Source organism: Papilio xuthus, unplaced genomic scaffold, assembly GCF_000836235.2.
Source record: "Papilio xuthus unplaced genomic scaffold, Pxut_1.1 DF826961.1, whole genome shotgun sequence".
Lineage (NCBI taxonomy): Eukaryota > Metazoa > Arthropoda > Insecta > Lepidoptera > Papilionidae > Papilio > Papilio xuthus.
In genome coordinates, this window is record NW_013531688.1 from 4,163,842 (window position 1) to 4,182,456 (window position 18,615).

General features: G+C 34.0%; 3 protein-coding genes across 4 annotated transcripts; 1 reads left to right on the plus strand and 2 right to left on the minus strand.

Annotated features, from left to right (window-relative positions):
• The first annotated feature begins 283 nt into the window (after positions 1-283).
• On the plus strand, positions 284-17,007 carry Sptz (zinc finger FYVE-type containing 26 spastizin). Of its 2 annotated transcripts, XM_013315449.1 has the most exons (17): positions 284-403; positions 1,696-1,781; positions 1,895-3,560; positions 3,765-3,883; positions 6,362-8,071; positions 8,160-8,258; positions 8,492-9,304; positions 9,582-9,856; positions 10,098-10,232; positions 10,847-10,971; positions 11,411-11,832; positions 12,395-12,862; positions 13,412-13,637; positions 13,917-14,214; positions 14,497-14,631; positions 15,035-15,161; positions 15,537-17,007. In XM_013315449.1, the coding sequence occupies exons 2-17, from the start codon at positions 1,716-1,718 to the stop codon at positions 15,705-15,707; spliced, it is 6,855 nt and encodes a 2,284-aa protein (XP_013170903.1). In that variant the 5' UTR covers positions 284-403; positions 1,696-1,715; the 3' UTR covers positions 15,708-17,007. The 2 variants fall into 2 exon arrangements, with proteins under 2 accessions (XP_013170903.1, XP_013170904.1); XM_013315450.1 differs by lacking the exon at positions 284-403 and having other exon boundaries at positions 1,620-1,781.
• Positions 3,895-6,063, minus strand: LOC106120194 (uncharacterized). Its single transcript, XM_013315451.1, has 5 exons — positions 5,842-6,063; positions 5,406-5,520; positions 4,964-5,087; positions 4,477-4,635; positions 3,895-4,119 (listed from the first exon to the last, which is right to left on the minus strand). Exons 1-5 carry the CDS (start codon positions 6,039-6,041, stop codon positions 3,929-3,931), a joined length of 789 nt encoding a protein of 262 aa, XP_013170905.1. The 5' UTR covers positions 6,042-6,063; the 3' UTR covers positions 3,895-3,928.
• A 455-nt stretch (positions 17,008-17,462) lies between the features above and the next one.
• On the minus strand, positions 17,463-18,476 carry Srp14 (signal recognition particle 14). The gene is given in 4 exon segments (NM_001312038.1): positions 17,463-17,950; positions 18,187-18,259; positions 18,342-18,373; positions 18,376-18,476. Coding segments are annotated over 4 exon segments (345 nt in total). The 5' UTR covers positions 18,389-18,476; the 3' UTR covers positions 17,463-17,723.
• Positions 18,477-18,615: the final 139 nt, after the last annotated feature.

Below are 18,615 nucleotides of genomic sequence, written 5' to 3' on the forward strand. Positions count from 1 at the left end.
ATTTTCGCCATTTCAGCGCTAACGGTAGCGGTTTACAGTTCACAGTGGTGGTGAGAATTCCAACTAATGATAGTGACAGAATTAAGCAGTTGATTCTATCAGAAATTATCATCATTCACCATCATGATTTTCGTAAAATTCTTGACGTTAGGGGCGCTAGTGAGCTGTCATAATTCATTTTGACTTATGCCCACCGATTCAGATAGTCTTGTCGGTCTATATTTTCTCTTTGTCTACATTTGTCACTGTCAATATCAATCAATGTCAACAAAGAAGTTTTGATTGTTTGTTTTGTAATATTGTTCTCTTATTTATTGAAATTACTGTTTATTAGTCTTATATTCGTTCATACGTAAAGTTAATAATATATTCATCCTTCTATTATATCTTATTTTTATAAATGGTAAGCAATACAGCATTTTTTTAGGTAACTATTAAATCCCTGTTTAACATTGATGTTATGATTCAGATTCCTTGTACTTTTATTTTAAGGCATTTCCGTGTAATTTGTATAAAATATGTATTTAATAATGAGTAGTATCGATGTTGTTGCTGTAATATGCTTTATTAAAATAAATAAAATAGTCTTATGCACTTGAATTTAAAGACTATAATTAGGGTTTTGGTGTTTTTTATCTTATACAAATTACTAATTTAGTAGTCATCCTAACTATGTCGTACCTAATAAGTTTTATTAATTAAGGATTTAGCCAAAAGTGAAACAATAGTTTCTTACAATAAAACTTAAGTAAAATGTTAAGTAACAATAACAAATTATTGATATAATATATTTAATTTTCTTTGAAGGACATTATCTTGTATATACAATGTTGTGTTACTAATAGTATTTACATTATATGAGATAAAGTCAAATTGCAATAAACATGCCATTATTATAATTACCTCTAAGATAATACCTATTTATATTAATAATATTAAATCACTTGGTATCTGTGAAAAGTAAAATGAATTTAGAATAATGAAAGATTAACAGACTTATTACTAAATAGTGTAAGTAGCTTGATATGAATTTTATTTGCCAATACTGGAAAGGGGGAGAGAAGTTCTGAAAAAATCATGACACTATATGAGGATGGAGGAAGGCCAAATTTTTTAATTTAAGTTTTTTTTTAATTTATTTTCTGAATGGTGATATAAATTTATTTAACAAATATATTGAAGACATCAGTAGTATTTTGCACCAAAATACACATTATTTCACATAAAGGGGGAGGGATACAGTACTTTATCGAATACCAGTGGGAGGTGGGGGTCAAGTCAGTAAATAATGATTCAAACAACCTCTAATACTATTTAAAGTCAATTCTATAGTAAATATTCCTATCTATAATGGACATAATATATTATGATATTTAATTACTTAAATGGTAGCATAGTCTCTGGTAATAAAATTATAATTAAGTACTTGACATATTTATTATCTGTTTACAAAACAAAGAACTTTACAGAACTACTTATTATGTTTATTCAATACTAGCTGTCGCCCGCGATTCCATCCACGCGGAATATAAAAACAGATAATTAGTAGCCTATATGTCCTTTCAGACTATGTTCTATATGTATGCCAAATTTCATCGAGACCCATTCAGCCGTGCTGGAGATACGTTCGAACGAACATCCAGCCATCTAAACGTTCGCATTTATAATATTAGTAAGATAAACTATTTGTTACAGATATCTTCAAAACAGGCAACATGAGGGAAGAAGAACTAAAATATCTTCTTTACCTTCTTGATGATTTAAATGAAATTATTTTTGAGGTAAGTATTTTTTATTGTTCTGATATATATAATATGATAGTTTGAGACTATACATTTTTTTCTCTTGTATCAATAATATTATATGTCAACCATTTTTTAAATGCATTTTACAGGAAATTTTACAAATCTTCTATGATGCTGAAGAATCGAAACCTTGTAAAGACTTATCTTACGAAACAACTGAATTCTTTAAAAGAAACCTTAGAAGTAATCCCGTAACCACATCAGAGATTCTCAAATACATACAAGAACAAAAATGTGAAAATAATTCAAATATAGATAAAATACAAACATTATATTTAGATGTTTTAAAACATGAATTAATAATTTACAATAACACAGATAGATTAGTCACCTTATTATCATTAGTAAGGTTAAATGACAAATTCTTGCCTCAATTTATAAATGAAGTATTAAAACCTCTTTCAGAAGAGCCATTAAGACAATATAGAAAACAAATTTTACTCAGCCTCATACCCCAAGATAGACCTGAAATCTTAAGCAAAATTTCAGATTTTATACATAAAAATGAACCACAAAAAGAATTTAAATTAACACCAGAATATATGCTGGAATTATGTTACCAAGACAAAACGCACTGGCTGCTAAAAGCGGCCGAAATATACAAAGAACAATTACACGATATGAAAAATGTTACATTCAAAATAAACAATTTCACCAAACAGATTATAATAATGGTGCTTATTGATCTCACGAATTGCCCTGAAAGCTACGATCTACCATCTCTAGTCCATCAATTAACTAATATATTTTCAATCCTCGAAGCTTACACAACAACGGACCATCAATTACAATTTTACATAACTGAAATTAAAAGAGAATTAACGGTTATAAAATTTTGTCTAGAGAACAATTGTAAAATTATGACCACATCTATTTTAAGTCAAGTCTTAACGCAAAGCGCTTTAACAGTCATCTCCCAAGTATGCAGGCTCTCCAAAATAGATAGATATAAAGTATCAAGACTGTTAAATACAAACAACGATTTTATAACAGAGTTAGTTTCATTAAGTGATAAGACAGTAACTAAAAACCAAAAACCAATTACTGCTAACTGGGACACATCGACATATAACAGTTACTGTGCTATTACTAAAGTAATAGACACAATATTAAATTCAACAGAAGGAATAGAAAATACTCAAGACATGAATGTGTCTTTAGAAGATATCAAACGTTTAATTCTATCGATCCAACCTCTTCATTACTGTATAGAAGTAATAGAGACAATCTATTCTTGTTTATTTCTTCGCTACGAGTATTTCTCGTGCTATGAACACACGCAAGATTTACCTTGTGGAACACATTCTGAATGCTCATACTTTTATTCAAAAAAGCAAAGCAAGCAATCGAAAACATTCAATAGTTCAAGTACTGGATTCATGTGTAACTCGTTTACAACTCAAGTTATTTTGAACACTTTAAAAATCTGCTTAGAAACATTAGCTGAAAGAAAAGAGAGTAAATATGAAGATGTTGCTCCAAATATTTCGGCGAGATTCAAAAAAATGATCCAAGTGGTAAATCATTCGATTTGGAAGTTGCAACTGGTGTCTACTCTCTCACCCGACACTAGTCCGTTGCAATTAAGACTGTGCTTAGACTATGTAGAGGTGGACCAAAGCAGTGATGATGAAGATCGAGAATTGGAAATAAAGACATCGAGAAGAAAGCCAAAAGTGAGAAGACGTCACACCAATCCTAGACCGGACGCAGAGCACGCTCTACTTGCTTCTACTCTCTCGGCGACAGATGACGGTATGTTACATATAATATTATTGACCCTGAATGATATTTTCCCCAAAAATTATTGTTTTGGGTGCGTTAAGAACTAAATGAAAATAGAAATTTGTAATTCCGTCTAGTGTTGAGAAGGGCAGTAGGGTTTTTGACAATATTTTCAAATCTCATATATAGCTATTTATCTTTCGTTTTTTAAATACTGATATGTTTTTTTTTCAGCTTATATGACGAAGGAAAATAGCATTGACTTTATATCCATAATGTTGGCTAAACCTAATTGCTCGGTGGCGCTTGCACTTTATCACAACGACTTTCCGAAGGCAAATCAAATTCTAGAGGTAAGAATTCATATAACTAATCTCTTCTCGCGTTCCAAATATGTTTTATATAGTTCTTATAATATGACCAAATTTCTCATAGCTTTCTTTCTCGCGTTCAGTCGCTTCGTAACAAATGACTCCGGAGTTGGGTACATTTAATACACCGGGCGGATTCGTCATGTAGTATTGTTTAGCATCCTGTATAGTGCGTTGCGGTTGCAACAGCTTGCAGCATAAACAGCAACAACACCAACCTGTTTTATATAGTTATATTAGAAAGTGCCACATAACCAGTGTAGTGTGGGTTCCCTCTAAGAATCTAGAAAATCGTGTGTCGTCCTTATAACATCACTGTTGGTCTTCTTTCAAGCAATGTTACGTCGTAGTAACTCACTGCATTGTAAAAAAAAACTTTTACACGACAGTATTGGGAAGGTTTAGAAATAAATCTACGGACGAGTCTTGTTTGGACACACTGATAGTCTGTTGAGAATCAAGCACTAGCTTGATCCTTTCGTCTGCAAATTGGATTAAAAGGTGTAAATTATGAATAATAGCTCTTTTAGTTGGATTTCCTACTATTACTACTAAAACTGATTTTAGATACTTACCTTTAGTACACCATAAAGGCACGGCCACAACGAGATAAACGACCAGCCATATTTTTAAATTATTCCAGAGTCTTGCCATTATAACTTTCGGGGATTGTCTTAACGTTTCATTGATTATACACATAACATCATTAACTGCAATGTGACTTCCCTCTCCATCTGTGTTAATAAATCTTTTTAATGCTAGCAAGATTGACATTTTCCTAGTTTTAACGAAATAGAGTTGTACCTTCGAGTATTTTTATATAATATTACAACTTCGGGGTTAGAACTATTTACTTTATAATTACGTCAGTATATACATAATGCAAAACAATGTACATTTAATGCCCTATGTACACTAGTCCAGTCCAGCGATATTATCCTGTACTGGATTATAACTGAAAAAATTTAAACCAACTGTGAAATAATGTGGGTTTGCATTTTCAAGTTGTAATCCAGGCCTAGATACGTTGGTCTGGAGTTATGTAAACATAGCTTTTTTTACCGTTTGTAATGATTTCGCCATTATTATCCGATCCGATGTAGTCATTCAATAGTTCATCGTAGTCGTAATCTACCTCCTCGGCTGATACCATAATATCTCTTTTATGGACAATGTGGTTTGTTGTCTGAAATATTTCGTATACATGTTACTGTATTTGATATACTCGTATGTAGTGGATGTTTGAGGTGGTATTCCACCTTGTTCATCCATCCTTTTTATTATTTAACTAGTATTTCCCGCGACTGTGTCTACGCAGAATAAAAAAGGTGTTAGTCGAGACTATATTCTATTTATGCCAAATTTCTTCGAGATCCGTTTAGCTATTCTGTAGATACCTTTTAATAAACATCCATCCGTTCATCCGTAAATCTAAACATTCGCATTTATAATATTAGTAAGATCGATAAGATATATAAGAATAAGATTAGAAAGATAAACTTGCATTTTCAACAGCTGTATTACATTTAACAGATTTCTTCAAAAAATCATTTTCGATATCTTGTGTTTCCTCAGCAAGTGGTGTATTTGTAGTTTTATAATATTCTTCTTCCGCTAATCTAAAAAAAAAAACAATTATATTTATCTTTTTAAATTCTCCCCTTTAATTCCAAACCCAAACCGAAAACAATGAATAATATCAAATGATTCAAATTTCTTCACAGATATGTGAGAAGTCAACCCGCACTGGGCCAGCGTGGTCGACTATGGCCTAGTCACCCCTAACTTAGTGTAGGCTCATTATCTCTCCACTGGGGGCAGTGAAGAGATAATGAGCTGATGATGATAAGTCATTTACAAAGAACAGTTTAACTTGGAATGGCTTCATTATTTAAGCATAAATTTAAAAATTATGGATTTAAGAAGTTGGTCATCATTACTTATTCAAGTCAAATAATATATCATCGATATTTTCTCTATTTATATCTTTAACATCGATCATTTCATAATCATCGGGGCCTAGAAATTCCTCGATAGAGTAAACTGCACTGTCTTTCATGAGAATGTTAAATGAATCTTCAAAGTTACGACATTTTACATTTGTGAATAACATTAAAATAAATATATTTTTCTTTATCATTTTAATCTTAATCTTAGAAATATAAAAAGAAATAACTTTAAAATAATATTCTGCTATCGAGATGTCAACGCGACTTTTTAATGTTAAAAGTTTTGACATTTAAGATTTTAAATCTATCTAGTATTCGGTTCAATATGTTTTTATATATGTAAGAGAAGGGTGTAAATGAGTAGATAAACTTCGAGGTGTTTATCGATGCCCATAGACATCTGCATTACCAGAGGTTCACCACATAGGTTCCTGACCTTTGAGATGGTGATACGCTCGCTTCTTAAAGGACCTTTTATTTTATTTATGAATTGTGTAATAATTAATTTCAGATGTTCGATTTGGCTGATTCAGAAATTGCAACAGAAGTACAATTCACGGAGCAATTACGACATCTTGTAGCAAAAATTAAAAACATTATTTGCTATAGGGACAACGTACGATATCCATCTAAAGAACTGTCTGCTTTGTCTGTGGTATCTACAGAAGTAATGGGGCTCGTGGAAGGATTTCTTGCATCAAATCGAGCGCCTAATTCCTTCGATATAATGGAACTGGGTGCACGTCATCCACACCTACAATTGTATAATCACCAGAACGCACCCTTCATAAATGCTGTTGATATTTTACTGAGCAGTGGACTCAACAGAGAAATCACCTACGGCCTCATTAACGTAGTCGAAAGAAAACTGGCCGAAGTTCGATGCAGCACCGATGTGTCTGCCGTGAAAAAAACAAACTACATTCGTTTCGTTGAAGATGTTGCCAGTGTAACGTTCGAAATATTCGGCAACACTGAAAAATCATTCGATTTCGTCGACAACATCTGTGGTTTGATCACCGACTGTCGGATACCTATCAAACATAAAGAATTCTGCAAACTGAATCAACTATCGAAGGAATTGAGACGATCGTGTCAGGATCTCGACGATGTTGTCAATCCAAATCGAGGATCTTACGACGAGAATCTATTACAGAAATATCATCAAATATACATGAATGTGGTTGCCGCTTCAGACAAAGATATATGCAATATCGCCGAGGTATCTCATAACGGGAACAAGAAGACCAGAGTTCACTATCTAAGAATGTGTTACATGTACACAAAATCAGTCTCTCAGCTTGAGCAGGAAGATAATCGCTCGACAGACTCCGGCGCAGACGCTCCTTACTTCTTCATTTTGGAACGACATTTACACGACATTTTCGGAAACATGATAAACAACAAAGATATTCCTGTCACATATTTGGAACCGATTTGTAAAAAGTTAAACGTTAATCTCATACCAAAGTTAATATTAAACTTTTGTCCCTCTATTACTTTAGTCGGACCCCACAAAGAGGCTACAGAAGAGAATTTTAATAATTTACTACAAGTCGTATACGATTTTAAGAATCCCGAGGAGAATTTATTTCTTGACCCGACAGCAAACTTGGCACCGCTACCGAGGTCACCCGACACGCAATGTCTCACATACATCGTGTTACATAACTGGGTTTTGGCGCACATCATAAAGAAAATACATACATCTTTGAACGAGAGTAGCATGCAACACAGCATGGACGCTCGTACTAAATGCTTGAACAGATATATGGATCTAGAAAGATTTGATCGCACAAAAGTATTATTCGAAGGAAACAAATATTTAGCATCACTTCATACGACTATTGATTTAGACAAACTCTTTTTGTTTATGCCTAAATTATTAGAATCGGGTAAAATCCTACAATGTTTGAAGATTATCGATTCACTGTCCGAAAGACAGTTAATGTGCAGTGCGAATCTACTAAATCTAAGAGACTTGATTCTATTCAAATTAGCAACGAATCCAATAATGAGTAATAACTGGAAACATTGCCAGCATTTAAAATGTCCCGAACTGAAATTAGATCTGATTCTTAACAACTTGAACAGTTGGCCGGCAGAGGGCGCTACGGAAGTGTTAGATTATTTAAGATTCATTTTAGATCCAATCGCAGTGGAGGAAGGATTGTATGAAAAATGCAGCGACTGGATTGTTAAAATACCTTTATATGAACAGGTATTTGTTTGAATATTTAGAAGGAATAATTGAAATTGTCGTTGACCTTGAAATAACACTTATTGTGGATTTCCATTAATTTTTTCAGATAGCAACAATCATGGGAGTCGGCCATTGGTATAATGTGTACGAGATGTCCATACAAAATCCGGAAACAATAATCGACTTATTAGTGGATAGCCAACAGGTAATTTTGTCCCAAAAAATTTTTAGTAATAATTAATTTAAACAAACTTATCAATCTTTTTTTATTTTAATACTAGCTTTTGTCGGAACTTCTTCCGTACGAAATAAAAAAAAAACATCTGCTTTATTACTCAGTTACTCAACTTTCTAATCCATAAAAAAATTTCATATGATTGTATAAATTAAATTTTTAGGTTATGTATTTTGATATTTAGGTATATTTTGTAATTTCAGTTCAAGCTATGTTTAGAATGGGCCGATGTCCATGATGTGTCAGAACACATGAAGAATTTGATCATAGTGAATCTTTTACGACAACTCTTCGAATACACGAATCAAGCAACACCCGATATGATAAGAGAACTACTAACACGTCTCTCTCCTTCACAAGCCACAGATCTTATACAAGAAGAGATGGCCAAAGTACGCAATGTAGAAATACTTCAAGTTTGCGTCGACTACATTTCAGAAAATTCCTACGATTGGAAATCCTTTGAAAATATCAAAGTCGGTCTACAAATCATGCTCGGGATTAATCCGAATTTGAGAAGCGCTTTCTGGGAACTAATAGAAAATCCTCTATTGATGATCGAACAGTTTCTTATGAATGGAAAATTAGATATTCTAACAGATGTTATAAATAAAATAGCACCGAATCTTAAGAAAGATCCGAGCGGCGACAATCTTTATTATAACATAAAATCTATCGAGACATTAGTAATATCTCGGAATGCTGTCGATGCGTTGCTTCGCTATTACGCGGAGAAAGCTTTGGATATGAAGAATCCTAGGAACGTATCTCCTTCACCATTGAAGCCGTGGGACGATTCTCTTCTGCAGTCTATAGATTCTATAAACCTGGAAGCGGCATCTCGTCCATTCCTGATGCCGGAGCAGGTGCCTAGCAAGGAGCAGTGGGTGGAGGATCACACGACGGATCGCTGCATGATGTGCAAAATATCCATCTTCTCTATGATCATACGAAGACATCATTGTCGCCGCTGCGGACGCCTCGTATGCCATGCCTGCTCCAGACACCGCATGCATGTAAGAAATTTTTATAAATGTGTTCAAATATCCTGGCCGCTCTTAACTTCTGCGAGTTGGAGCATAGCGGGATGACGGGGAAGGGCACTACATAGCAAGCCGATGACCTTGGGCCGCCATATTTGAAACGAGTTATATTATTCTGTCTAATTTGAAACATTTTCCTTTAAAGTAATGAAAGAAACGTGCAATATTATGTTCAAGCGACGTCAGGACATAAAGTACTAGTTTGTAAATGGTACATTTAATATCAAGAAAATATTTAATATTCTTCCAGGTCCCAACATACCCCAGTGGTGTGAAGTTCCGTGTATGCGACGATTGTTATACACAAACGATGAACCGTCGACCTAACAGTGACCAGGATAACTTGATCCTCAGCAGCCACTCTGACTCAGCGGGTAGCGCGGTCACCTGCATGGACTGGTGCCTCTCCACCAGTGCGGAGAAGAACGAAGCCGTTCGCAATGAATTTAGCTACGAATTCACACCAAATGTTACCCTTTGTCTAACCATTATGAAGATGCATTCACCTAATTTGGATTATCCAAGGTGCGTTGGTAAAAAGGATATATGGTACATGTCCGATATTGAGAAGGGGGATTTTATGTTTTGTTCCTGTAATATTGCCGCGTGTGTCAGCTTACCTTCCAGTCGAAGTCCCGAAAAAATTAACCGGGAAAAAACACGACCGTGTGGAACGTGCTCACAAATTTTGATTTTTTTTTTTGATGTTACATACAGATACTCCGATTATTATTGATTGTATATATTTAGATAATTATAATTACAGATTCTTATTGGACCGGAGCGATGAGGTGGCCCGAGAGCTGACGAAGGGTGGGGACGCGCGCCTGCTTGTGCAAGCGAGGCGCTCCCTGCTGCTCGCCGCCGCGGAACTCTACTCCCGCACGCCGCAGGAAAAAGCGTAAAAATTCTATATATTTACATACTATGCTATTAAAAACATTGCAAAAGATGAAAAATATTCAACTACGTCTAAAAATTCTTATTTTTATATGATTAATATTTTTTTATATATAAAAATCAATTACTGTTCGTTAGCCTCGCTAAAATTCGAGAACGACTGAACGGATTTATCTTATCTTGGTTTTGAAATGTTCGTGTCGGTTTTGGGACGGTTTAAAAGTTGAGAAAAATTCGAATAATTGCCGGGAACTAATTAAGTTTTTATTTCATTCTACGCGAACGGAGTAGCGGGCGACGGCTAGTGATTTTATAAAAAAACTTTTCACTGCTTCAATGTGTACTAATTTGCCGAGTGACAGAAACGCGAGTCAAAACTGTATTTAAATAAGACACAATTAGTAATTAAACCCTTTCGTGTACCTAAGGAAGACTGACCACTAACCATGGGCTTCTAAGACCAAAATCCCCTTTTAAAACATCTCTGTTTTGTCAAAAATAATGACAGTGTTGACGATAAGTTTTACATTGATTTAGTGTTCAGAAACCCACGGTAAGTACGGTATTTAGTTACAGTAGCACGATACAAAGTGAGACGATGTTATGTATCAGCAGTGGGTCTCGTGTGTCGGAGGCGGGCGCGGCGCACGCGGCACGCTGTCTGGCGCACGCGGACGCCATCGCCACGCTCGTGCGTCACCAGGCGCATCATCTCATGCCGCATCACCACGCACATCCCAGTCAGTATTACATACACGACCACAATAACATCACACTTTAATACGGTACTACCCGTCCACGATAACAACGGACAATGCTACTATGTGTAGCATAGAGGACAGTGCACAAATTATATCGAGTTGGCAATCTCTAATATAACTGACGCAAACTGAATTATAAATTGACTATATTTGTTGCATTATTTCATAGTATAACTTCTTTGGTTTCTGTTTTAACTTTTTTTTTATCTAGCAACATTTCTAACGTTATTTTTTGCTTTTGCATTTTCGAGGAGCCTCTGGTAAGTAAGTAAATGTAGATTTAAAGTAAAACCAGTATTAAACCTTTTTATGTTTGTATGTTTACATTGTAACGCTTCGAATTAGAATAAATATATATATTTTCATTTTTTTTATATACGCAGATAAATCAGATTCTTTTATACACAATTTATTTTAGGTCAAATAGTCCGATCACTTTTGGAAGCTGAAAAATGGGAGTTGGCTTTAGAAATAGCTACGAAATCAGGTCTTCCTAGAAACAGCGTACTAGCCGCGTGGGGCAAAGCTTGTCTTAAAGCAGGTTGTTTCAAGGAAGCCCGCAAGAAATTTGCTCATTGCTTCAGAAATACATTTAATGTACCAATAGAGGAAGACTTTGAGTATGGAAAAGAAGCTTCGGAGACACAATTTGTTAACAAACGTGTTACTACAATGAGGATATTAGATAGAACAGGTTCAATGTCTAGTATACAGTCTGAAGGACGATCAGAAGGAAGGTCGCGAACTAATCCGCCATTACTAAATGAAATTATAAACATATTGGAAGACATGAATTATCCTGTCAATCAACAGTTGTTAAATAAAGCTGAAATTATTAAGGTATGCATTTATCCTTTTTGGTTTCTTTATAATATAGATTTGGTGCGCTATGGATACTTACAGTTCACTAAATCTATTCCTCCTTTAACTACTCCATTATATGTGCTTTACTAAAATCTACTTAACAATCCGCCCGAAATTGAAAACAAACTTATTATGTAGCCTAGAAGCGTCAATAGCCTAATGGTTAAGGGTACGGATTTCCGAACACGAGGTCGGGGGTTCGAATCCCGTCATTCGACTATTGTCGTAAACCATATTCTAGCACAAGCCTAGAGCTTAGTTAGAATGGTTAAAGAAATATTAGTAAATTTCCAAATAAAATCTGCAAATATTTTAAATAAAATATAAAAACAAATAAAAAAAGTCTATGTGTTCTTCCAGGCTATTTTCTACATCTATGCCAAATTTCAGTTAGATCCATGCAGCCGTTTCAGACCTTCAAACAAACATCCATCCATCCAAACATTTGTATTTATAATATTAGTAACAAGTAAGATTAAGGTATTAAGGTCTTTACCAAAACTTAACACAAATGATTTTATATTTCACAATTTTTCAGAATACAAACGCAAAACTAGCAACAATGAACACGAGTAGAAAGAAAATACCCATCACTGAACCCGCTTTAAATATAATGCACACATTAGCAAGTGTAAAGAAAATAAAACAAGGGGATTACAGTGACTTTCAAACAGCAACTTTACCACCTAAGAAATCACTAGCTCAAGGTCTTTTGAGACGTAACAATAATCACCAAGAAGCTAAAGTCGATCAATGCAGAAGATTAGATCCATTTTTCTATAAAGAATGTGTTTATTACCTCACAAACTACGGATCCCATGTCGCTAATATACTTTTCTATATGAAACATAGTGATATGGCTGAAGTTATGAGATATTGTTATGATAATATGGTCGACAAAGAAACTTTTACGGAAGCAGTGTATATGGAGTGCCTTAAAAAAGATAAAGTAAACGAAATGCTAAAAGCTATGGGAGATATGGATAGTACGTTGGAAATGTGGGCTGTAAGTTTTCTTTATTTACCATAAAAATTCCTGTTTTTTAGTATATAGATTATATTTAGTTATATATATATTTTTTTTTTAAATAGCTTAACCTTATGTTTCATAATTTATCATGCTTTGGTCATCTTATTTTCATAAGAATTGTATTTGTTTTTATCTTTTTACATAAGAAAAATATTGCCTATATGTCAAAAACAAACTACTTCGAAAAACTAAGAAACGATTCCTATAGATAACTCAAAATATATTTTTAAATTTTTCTATGCCTTAGCGACTAAAACCTTTGAGAAAACTTTGCCCCCTCTTTAGATCTAGAATTTTTGCTATTTTTATACTATTTTTAGTTAGATTGCTTTGGCGCGAATAGCGCGCTTTCTTTACCTGTCAAGTGTCAGATTCTTTAGTGAAGGGACATAAACGTTGACATTTTGATAAGGCTAGTGTTGCGCCAGTACACCGGCACGTTGTCGGATTTTCTTCCTAACAATATGAATATTATGTTTTAATATTTTGTTATTATAATTGAAGTTTTACATGTTGATGTACTAGGAATACATAATGCACATCTGCCGCACATTGGAGAGCAGTAAGCGTATAGATGCGCTGTACGCGCTGCAGTGTGGCACGGGGCAGCACGCGCGCGCCGCCGCAACGTGCGCGTTGCTGTACGCGCGCCGTACACCACGCACCACACCCGCCGCCACGCTGCTCGCGCGGCATCACCACCTCGCAAACGCACTGCACCATCTCTCGCAGTGTGTGCCCGTCGCAACCAGTAAGTACTGTCTTTATCCACTTTGAACCGGACAAAACCGGTTTTAGTTAGATATTTTCTAGGAAGTTTTAAAATAATTGTATATGAAACAATACTGGTTTTCTTGATTCATCGCCAATCAGTTTTTTTGCAAAATGCACTTAAAGTTCTTTAATGGGTACTTAAGCAGTTTTTTTAATATATTTTTTCATAATAAATCTAACTGAATGCGGCAATAAAAATTATTCATTTAAAAAAGTATCTAATAAGGTTTTCTTATCAATTATTTATAATTTTCAGAGATAAATGATCCGAAATCCCTGCAGTTCAACCTTGATAAAGCGACCATAGACAATCTAATGACAACTATAACGAGACAGATGGAACTAAGCAAGTACCTGGCCGCATCCGAGGCGAACAATAGACTAAACGAGAAAGTGTTCACAGAAGTAATACCGATGCAGAGCGCACAATCGAGTAATACGACTGACTTCAGACCTCTCACTCTATTCGGATCCAATACAGATAAAATAAGGCTCGTCGCTATAGTACTGGCCACAGGACCGACTATAGAAAGCGGATTCGATTTGGCGTTCAAGTATGTAATTCAATTTTTTTTTTTTAAATTTCGAACAGATAATTTCATGCTACAGACCATAAGCAAAGGAGAACAACGTTTTTATGTTTTTAAATTAAACTAAAACTGTTTACGTTTTAATGTCTTTTGATGTCTGAAATTTATTACTTTGTCACTAATTAATGAAAGAAAAAATTCTATTATTAATTATTTTTATTTATAATTTCATCATTTGATAGTATTGTCATTTTTAATGTCTGTATAATATTTCTGGTTCAAAATATGTTATGAATACTTTTTTAGGATTATCACAGAACATAAATTGGATTCTATGAACATATACACACATGTGGCCAAATATTTAGTGAACACAGACAGATTTATGGAAGTCAAGACATTAGCTAAATGTATAAGGAATTCCAAAGAAACAGCAGCCAAGTAAGCATTTCTAAATTTATATTTAATAAAAAAATATAAGGTTTAAAATAGACGAGCTGTCGTTCGTGACTCCGTCCACGCGGGACAAAAAAAACACAATTATTAGTCTATGTGTTCTTCTAGACTATTTTCTATATGTATGCTAAATTACAGTGAGATCCGTTAAACCCTGCTGGAGATACTTTTAAACATACATCCATCCATCTATCCGTCCAAACATTCGCATTTATAATATTAAAAATGTTTAATTTGTATCATAGACCAATTTAGTTTCAAGTTAACCATTTTTCCTTCCTACACGTCTCCTCCTCCGCCAAATCCACTTCCACTTCCGAAAATTTCCTTATACAAAAAAGGTGGCAAGAGAACGTGAACTAAAATGATACCTGTGTGTATGTTACAGCCTGATGAGTGACCAGGTGCTGGAGTGGGGTGTGGGCGCGGTGGTGGCGCGGTGCGAGGCGCGAGGACAGCTGCATGATGAGCAGGCCGAGTTGCTCATCGCGGACGTACACAGCGTACCTATTAAGGTATTTACTCATACAAGGATATCTGAACCATTGAGAGAGGCGCTGCTATCACGGGTGGCTCTGTCAGTAGATAAAACCTGCTTAGACATAGAAAATGACATAAAAAAAGTTACATGACAGCTATAGACAGAGATAATCTTCTGACATTTTTTTACCTTGACAAGAGGGCGCTAGTGAGCTTTTATAATTTAGTTTGACTTGTGACCACCCGTTCAGATATTCAGATAGCATTGTTGGTCTATACTTTTCATTGGCTGACATTATTTTTTATTGTCTATGGATTCGTTTTGGAAATTTTTAGTGTTGAATGAAACATGTCTGTTTTTAATAAGTCTGTGATTACATAACTATAAAGGTGAAATGTTTATTCGTCAGATATCTTGCTACCTGACGTGCCGCAACGTGAGCAGCGCGTACATCCTGGCGGCGAGACATGAGCGCACGAGCGAGCTGCGCCGAGTACTGCAGGAGGCCGAGCGCCTCGGCAACGATCACGTGCGCAACGCATGCCTCAAACGCCTCACCAACAAGAACCTATTACACTAGCACACAAACTTTACATCCCAACATGGTACATGAACTATGGGCGTCATCAGAGAAGGGTAGCTGGGGGTTGTCTCTCCCCCCTTGAAAAAACCATCATCATCGCCTGGTGACGCCCATGAGTAGGACCTGGCTAAATGAGAAACTTTTATAAGTAAGAAAAGTATCGCGAATGTGTGCTAAGTTAAGTCAACTGGACCCACACAAGGCCTGCGTTGTTTACTATAGTTAGTAATGATAACGATTTAAAAGTTTGAACGTTGCTCAACTATGCCAACTTTACGTCCCTTTATGCTGAAGAACACTTGTATTGCAATTTTTCTCAATTTAGTTTCAACTTTCAGTAGCTGCTTAGGTGCATGTGATTTTTATACTCGAAAGCGGCCAACGAGATGTCTGGGCTTCGCTACAATAACGAACTGACGACTACTCATGGCTAAAGAGTAGATTCATATAATTTTTTAAAAAACTAAAAAAAAATGTTATATTTATAACCGATGTTAATTATAAAATGTGCTTCCAATTAATTGAATATTATTATAAATATCGGCAACTAGCTTTATGTTTTCTTTAAGCATATAGCATATAGTTAATGTTTGCAACTTGGCTTAGTTAGTTGGTTGTTTATTATAATGGTTGCTTAGTCTAAGTATAAATCATGGCCAAAAAAATGTTAACCCATATTTTTAAAAGCAATTAGGGATAAGAAAAAAACAACTAGAGTTATTATGTCTATGGGTGGATAATCAATTTAATACAGCGGTGCTACCAATATTAAGAAAAAAATTCAAAATAATGAACTGTCAAATTTATTTTAATACCTACTTTATTGAATTCATTTAATCTTTGAAATGGCTATTAATTATTTTATTATAATTGGTTTAAAGTTTGGAAAACAGTATTAAATGGATTTTTATTTGCAAAAAGGAATGGTGTTAGTAGAATGCGTATATTACTGTTTTATTTTAAAGATATATAATACTCTAAATATTAAAATGTAAGTATCAAATTTATAATATTGTAGTTTTTGATATTATTTAGTTATTATATGCGAAATAAGATTAAAAAAATTAAAACCATTGAAAAACTTTTAACTAATTTAATGCATGTTGGTCTCATATTGTGATAATTATATGTAAAAATGACAATATACTAAATGTATGCATCTCATTTATTTTATACTTTAATTTTTCTTTAATCGTCTTTCTCTACATATTTTGATTAGGTTTCCTGTCAGACATATTATTTTTAATCAAATAAATTTTGCTTGTTACCAAAACTTTTTTTATTTTAAAGTCATAGATATTTTTATAAACAGTTTTTAAAACTTTGATGCAGTTAGAATTTAAAAACAAACTTAATTAGTAGCCTGTGTTCTATACTATGTTCTACATCTGTCAAATTTCACCGAGAATTAATAAGCTACTCTAAGATTGTTAATAACAAACACCGATTCATCCTTATAAACTTTACCATTTTTTATATTAGTAAGAAGTAAAGTTACAAGTAAATAGAATGACCATTGACCTAAGAATGGGATCATTTAGATAGTCAAAATAATTCAATGATATATTTAATAATAACTTTAAAAGTTAAAAAGATATGTTAAACTACATAACCATCATTATTTTTGTAACAACATGCAATATGTTTTATATAAGAATGTGCCAATCAATTATTCTTATTTCCTTAAACATACTATAACATAAGCATTATATTTATAAAAATAATAGGATATCATTCAAAAACTTAAAATTTGATAGAACGGTAATATTTTATTGAAAAAAGTTATGTTATAACCTATGTTTTTTACAAAATTAACAGTGTTGGACAGATGATAAAGGATAAACTGTGCCACTGTCACCAGCATTAGCGGACTCCAACTCTTCACTCACATGGAAGAAGAGCACAGTTCAATGGACAGTCCTGTCAGCTAACATATCACAGAGGCACATGTCATCAGTTCACATTTTCCGCACTATATCGCATATAACTTCAGTCTGTTATTAAATATGCAACTTATTGAGCTGCAATTGCTTTTTTCTTCGGTTTCTTTAAACGTTTCAGCCCATTCACACTTGTCTTTAATAGGTTTGTATAGGCAGTACTGAACTTTTCTACATCCTCTTGATCTATGACTGTAGATATTTTCTTGCTACTCGACTGTGCTCTTATTAAGCATTTATATTTTGGGTTTGGTACAGCCGGTGTACCATCTCTTGGATGTGGTTTTGTTCTTCCATCATCTGAAAACAAACATGATTCAAATTTATATTCAAATTTGATCTATTTAACAATATTCACCATGAACAATCCAAACCACAGACTTTTATGAAAATAATAAACAGCTGATTCAATAAATTAATGAAAATTTGCCTGATAGAGTTCAACAGAGACATGGCTGTAGACCTATATAACTAGAACCAATCGATACTAATACTGTACATAACTATCAGTTTTTGTGAATTTTTATAGTACTTACATCTTTTCATGGTCATTGTAACTGATCCGGATACACGAGCCTTTTGGAATAACTTTGTAAGCTCCGTCAGGAACTGCAAATTAAAGAAATTCATTTATAAAACTTTAAGAAATCCCTAATAATTAGTTAATTAAATCAAAATATAAAGAATTTACCTCATCGTTCGTTAATAACACCATGATTGTGACGTAGTTGCAAACATAGATTTCCGCAAATATTTAGTATTTAACTTTTATAAATAATTCTAATTGCACATTTTGCTGACTTTTATTAATAAACCTTAATTTTAACTTGTACCGAAGCTGAAGACAGCTTGAATACACGTTGACTTTACGTTTATGACGTTAACGTCATCTTGTCAAACTGACATTGCAGACTCATTATGCCATAGATAGCATATGTAATTACTTTACTTCTTTTAGAAGTAAT